At 53.3% G+C, this 5,663-nt stretch overlaps 2 protein-coding genes across 2 annotated transcripts in view; one reads left to right on the forward strand and one right to left on the reverse strand.

Annotated features, from left to right (window-relative positions):
* Window positions 1-662, reverse strand: part of LOC102241690 (protein phosphatase 1 regulatory subunit 7-like) — a 9,317-nt gene extending 8,655 nt beyond the window's left edge. Inside the window, exon 1 of the mRNA XM_014546727.1 lies at window positions 56-662. Coding sequence (XP_014402213.1) covers window positions 56-107 — 52 coding nt within the window. The 5' untranslated portion in view covers window positions 108-662. The remainder of the gene's footprint in view (window positions 1-55) is intronic.
* Window positions 663-670: 8 nt separating this feature from the next.
* Window positions 671-5,663, forward strand: part of PASK (PAS domain containing serine/threonine kinase) — a 31,425-nt gene continuing 26,432 nt past the window's right edge. The window contains 3 exon segments of the mRNA XM_014546712.1: window positions 671-963; window positions 965-998; window positions 4,177-4,404. Coding sequence (XP_014402198.1) covers window positions 886-963; window positions 965-998; window positions 4,177-4,404 — 340 coding nt within the window. The 5' untranslated portion in view covers window positions 671-885.

Raw genomic sequence — 5,663 nt, forward strand, 5'->3', positions numbered from 1 at the left:
GTCGCCCCCCCCCTCCCTCTGGGCCCTTCGGTCGCCGCCCCGCCGGGCTGCTCACCCTCCATCATCTCCTGCGACAGTTGCTGGCCCGCGCCGTGCTCCGCCGCCATGTTGGCTGCTCTTCCCCTTTCCGGAATTTGTCGCCTCAGGCCCCTCAGCCAATCAGGACTCCAAGCTCGGAGTTTTCCCAGCCAATGGAATCCCAGCGCAGGGGTGGCTGAACCTCAACGCGCCTGCGCGGCCCCAGTACCTCATGGGAGTTGTAGTTCATTCCTGAGGACGGCCGCCTGACCTCCGCCGGACAAGTAATTTAAGAACGCCCGTAGGTGTCGAGGCGAGGAGCGGGGAAGAGGGCAGGGACTGGCGAAGTGCACGCACGGAGCCGTAGCTGCAGGCGAGCGGAGAGAAAAATCTGAGCTGTCTCGTAGCGGATCTCTGCGTGGGGCTGCAAAGTGCGGACTTCCAAGCCTCATCAACCGCGCCTGCACAATGGGCTGAATTTGTCCCGGCGTCGCCGCGCGGACTTAGCCTCTGTAAAGGGGCCTCCTCCAGTTAACGCTCAGCTCAGGGCGGGCTCAGCGCGGGGCACCCGCGCTCGTGCTGGGGGCCGACTGCGCCGCAGGTTCTGAGAGAGCCGGTCGAGACCCCGGACGCCGACCCAACACAGGCAGCCCCGCCTCCAGGACGAGGCAGCCGCGAGGCGAGCTCCGCGCTGCTCATCCTTCTCAATTCCGAGAAAGAAGGAACCGGCGACTGCCGGACCGGGTTGGAGGAGGCGCTGGCGCCTCTCAGGCGCCGTAGGAGCCTGGTGCGTCCTTAGCTACCGTTAGCGCGGGCTTCCCCACTCAGGCTCGCTAACTCCCGTCCACAGGAGCCAGTGGTTGGCCTATGGGACCTGTCAATCGGCGTGAGTTGCTCTACGATTGGCCGGCAGGACTGGAGGGGAAGAACGGTTTCCTCGTGGCGGGGTTACTCGGTCGGGTGTCGTTCGTCGGCTCCAGGTGAGATACCTGCGCCCTGGAGAGGTGGCCCGGGCTCCGCGGGGCCCCAGCTCGGCCCTGGGATGAGCCAACCTGAGTGCTATGTCCCCGCCGCTGCCGGCTCCCCTCCGTGCAGCGCCGGCTCCCCTCCGTGCGGCTCCGGCTCAGGGGGTGGCCCGCCGTCCTGCGGCCGTTTGTCCCGGGCCCGGGCCTCCCTGGTCCTCCGCGTCTCCGCTTCTGCCCAGCCCTTCCCGCGCTCAGTCCTCCCCTGGAGTTAACTGTGCGCTTTATCCATGATCATTGCCTGCCTCCGGGAAGGTGAGCTCTAGAACCGAGGCCGTGTCTGGCTCAGCTGCGGACGGTGCCAGGCACGTAGGAGCTTTTCAGTAAAAGTGGGATGAATGCGTGAGCTGTGGGTACAGACCACGGCTTCCCGACATCTTCACTTGGATGTCCCAAGCACGCCCGGCTTTCTCCTTCACCAGTGTTTCTTTTCCAGAGAATGGCAGTGGCCTGCGTTGAAAACTCGTGATGTGGTCTTGATGCCTTTCATTCCCTCACCTCATCACCCAGAAAAATCGATGGTAGTTTTATGTCGAGTTTTTTCTTAAGGGTTCCCTTCGCCATCTTTCTGCTATTGCTTTCATTTCAGACTTCATAATTTCTTGCCTGGATTACTGTAACCTTTCTCTCCGCATCTCCCCCGACCCTTGCCCTTGGAGTGATCTTCATGAAATGTGTGTCTGGTCTTGTTGCATAGAGGCCATTAAAGTGAATCTTAGGGATGAAATCCAGACTGCTTGGGCAGGCCTAAGGGGCCCTGGGAGTTATGCCTGGCTACTCCTTCCCAAGGGCTGTGGGCATCTTTGACCTGTGGTGGTTCTGCCTGGAAGGCTTATACCCTCTGCAGTGCCTCCTGGAGGAACCCCTTGCTTACACCCTCTGTTACAGCAGCCGTTGTCCTGGGTATTGTTTAGGATGCTTGGTGCAAGAAAAAGACAGTCTTTGAGACACAGTCTCAAAATGGCTCTGACGGCCGATAAAGTCGTTGGCCCCCAAACCTGCAGTCCAGAGGAAGGTAGATTTTAGGGTGGGTTCATTGGTGGTGCACAGTGACGTTCTTGCCATCTTCTGCTCTGCTGGCCACGTGTGGGCTTCATCCTGAGGCTGGTTCTGCTCTTGGTTGTACAGCAGTGGTGGGGGCAGTTGGAGCTATTTGCTTCCTAGCTTGTGTTCTAGTGGCACAAAGATGGTTGCTTCCAGAAGTTCACCCATAAGAGGAAGGAGTGCTTTCCAAAAGTTCCCTGCAATGCTCTCCTTGTTTTTGTTTGGTTTGAGCAGGGTCACTCACACCTTCTGGAATCAAAACTGGCAACAGGAATAGGATTATTCTAAGGCCGTGGTCGGCAAGCCGCGGCTGACGAGCCACATGCAGCTCTTTGGCCCCTTGAGTGTGGCTCTTCCACAAAATACCACGTGCGGGCGTGCACATACAGTGCTATTGAAACTTCGTGGCCCATGCGCAGAAGTCGGTATTTTGTGGAAGAGCCGGTATTTTGTGGAAGAGCCACACTCAAGGGGCCAAAGAGCCACATGTGGCTCGCGAGCTGCGGTTTGCCGAGCCACAGTTTGCCGACCACTGTTCTAAGGCATCATGAAGTCCTCTCTGTGTTCAGCTTCCCATGATAATCCCTCTTCACTCTGGTCCCCACACCACGACCCCAATACCAAACTGCCATTGCTTAAAAAAAAAAAACTATTCTAAATACCTAGGCCTGGACTTGCACACAGTTCTGGTTGCTGTTTGACTCAAAATTAACCCTGAGAAAAGGAAGTGATCTACAGTGGTGTGAAGTCGAGCTCTGTGCTCAGAGGCCAGAGGCCCTAGTCCCTGGGGTTGGGATATGCCGTGCAGTGCCAAGCTGGCCCACGAAGGACCACAGCAGTGCAGGAAGCACAAAGGGAAAAGGATTTGTCTTTCCCACATCTGCTGGTTTATCAGTTTAAGACTAATTATTTCTTTGCATGAAAGGCAAAATTTCTTGCCCTTATGGAGGCTTCACATTTCCTTCCCCCCCAACCCCCCTTGTTACTTTTACAAAGTAAAGTTTTGTAACATTTACAATGTAAGTCTGAAGCTGTAATCAAGTCTTCTGTGTTTTGTCTGTAGATTGGTTGAAGAAGTAGAAAACTAGGATCATGTCATAATTACTTATAGAAATTATTAGAGACATTAAATATTGCTATTTGAACAAAAGCAGTACATTCTGAGGGTTTCTTATTTAATTTCTTTCTAGCTTCCTACTCATTCAGCTGTTGCTTTTCAGGATCCCATGCTGGATGTATATGTGTATATAAAATGTCTCTGAATCTTTAGTACGTACAGTTGCCTCATACAAAAGGATAAATGCAGTATCAGTTGTGAATCATAACAGTAAAGTGAACCATTTAAACCCGCCACCCAAATTTGGAACCAGGGGACCCTATGCCATTGTGTCCTTCCTCACCATGCCAGCTTGTTGCTGGACCCACAGAGGGAACCTCTGCCTGAAGTTTGGATGATGCAGGCTCTGGGTGGGCGTGTCGCCCGGGCCCTATGACTCCTCACTTCTCAAGGCCCTGGTCCAGGCCTCTAGGCAGTTTTTCTGTAGTTACATAAGATGTAACCATCGGAGGAAACTCAGTGAAGGCCATGTAGAATTTTTCTGTATTTTTTTTCTTATATCTACATGAAAATCCACAAATAACTAAAAATAAAAAGTTCAAAACATAAATCTCGGCTGTGGTGCATCTCTAGACACTCAGCCTTGGCCTTACATTGCTATGTTTTTAGAAGTTCCGTGGGTGATTCGGGTGCAATTGGTTGGACCCATCTGATTCATGGCATTGATAACGTTCCTCTTGATCTGAGAGCATTTTCAGTTCTGTGACCTGCAGCCCAGTCTTCCCCTCGGCCCTCTCCCACTCTGGTCCATTTTCCTCTTTTTCTTCTTTCCCATCTCTTCCTGTGTATGCCACTAGAGCTCCTTTTAGCAGGACTTTGGTTCAACTATCCTCATGTAGATTTTGACCCAGAGGGCAGTTGGGTGTGTGAGCCTTTTGGGGCTGAGCTTAACGCAGCCTTGGGAAGAATTACTTGGTTAAACTGTCTTCGCCTTCTTGCATTGCAGATGTTGATTAGGGTCTCCTTGTTTTCTAGTTGACAGCTGTTCCACGGCCTACCATCTCTCAATGGAGGACAGAGGCTCACCCGCCTTGGAAAAGGACTGGAGGTGTCTGTGTGGGAACCCATCCTCGTTGGCACCCTCTGAGGGCCCTGCTGTGCAGACCTCCCCCCAGCTCAGCAAGTCTGTGTCCTCGGCCCACAGACACCTGAACAGAAGGAATGGGCTCTCGAAACTCTGCCAGAGCAGGATGGCACTCTCTGGTGACTACCTCCTTGTGGTCATGTGGGCATCTCGTCTCTGTTCTTGCAGAGACAGGTGTAGGTTTAGGTGCTCTGTGTACTGGCCAACTATGCCGCACGTCTTTCCTGGTGTGTCTGTTCATGAGATTCTTAGGAAACTCTCCTTTTCAGGAAGCAGTTGGAATTCTCTACATTTCAGGATTAAATTAAAGCAAAATATCATCTCTTACTTCAGAGTGTGGGGAACACTGTCCTGGGCTGGGCTGCATTGCAGGTGAGACACAGATTTGCTAGTTTAGCTCAGCCAGTACCTACTGACTGCACTGCAGGCTCAGGCTTTCCTGGACCCGGGCAGAGCAAACCAGGTGGGGACAGCCAGCTTCACAGCTGTGGTGGGTAGGGGTGCCAAAGCCCAGACACAGCAAGGAAGAAAGGGTTGCTCTGCCTTTGAGGGGCTTGTCTTCTGTAGGGGATGGGGGGCAGGGGTGCTGCTTCAGGAGACAGCAGGGTCCACCCTAGAACCTGGGTGGGCCTGGAACACAGGGATGTTAGGACAGTGGAGAGATGGCAGGGAGCCAGAGATGGGTGCAAGGGAGAGAGGATGGGCCCGGTTTTGAGGAAAGAGCAGTTTGACAGAGGGGGGCTGGGGGTCATGAGGCAACCACCCCTCAGGACTGGGCGTCAGCCAGGTGCGCTGGCCCAGGGATGGGGCATTCAGGAGCAGAGGCAGAGCTGGCGCCACAGTGTCTGTCCCAAGGTGTGAGGTAGTGGAGCTGACCTTGGGCTCCTGATCTGATGAGGCCACTGAGAAGGTGGAGGCTCCTCAGTGAAGGACCCAGAGGGGATAGGAGGGTGACTCTTTTTAAAAAAAAAAATATTTTATTGATTTTTTACAGAGAGAAAGGGAGAGGGGGATAAAGAGTTAGAAACATTGATAAGAGAGAAACATCAATTTAGCTGCCTCCTGCACACTCCCTACTGGGGATGTGCCCGAAACCAAGGTATATGCCCTTGGCTGGAATCGAACCTGGGACTCTTCAGTCCTCAGGCCGACGCTCTATCCATTGAGCCAAACCAGTTAGGGCGGAGGGTGACTCTTGTTTGGTTTTCGATCCCCTAGAGCGGTGATTGGCAAACTGCGGCTCGCGAGCCACATGCGGCTCTTTGGCCCCTTGAGAGTGGCTCTTCCTAAGCCTTAGGAGTACCCTAATTAAGTTAATAACAATGTACCTACCTATATAGTTTAAGTTTAAAAAATTTGGCTCTCAAAAGAAATTTCA

The sequence above is a fragment of the Myotis brandtii genome, unplaced genomic scaffold (assembly GCF_000412655.1).
Source record: "Myotis brandtii unplaced genomic scaffold, ASM41265v1 scaffold112, whole genome shotgun sequence".
Classification (NCBI taxonomy): domain Eukaryota; kingdom Metazoa; phylum Chordata; class Mammalia; order Chiroptera; family Vespertilionidae; genus Myotis; species Myotis brandtii.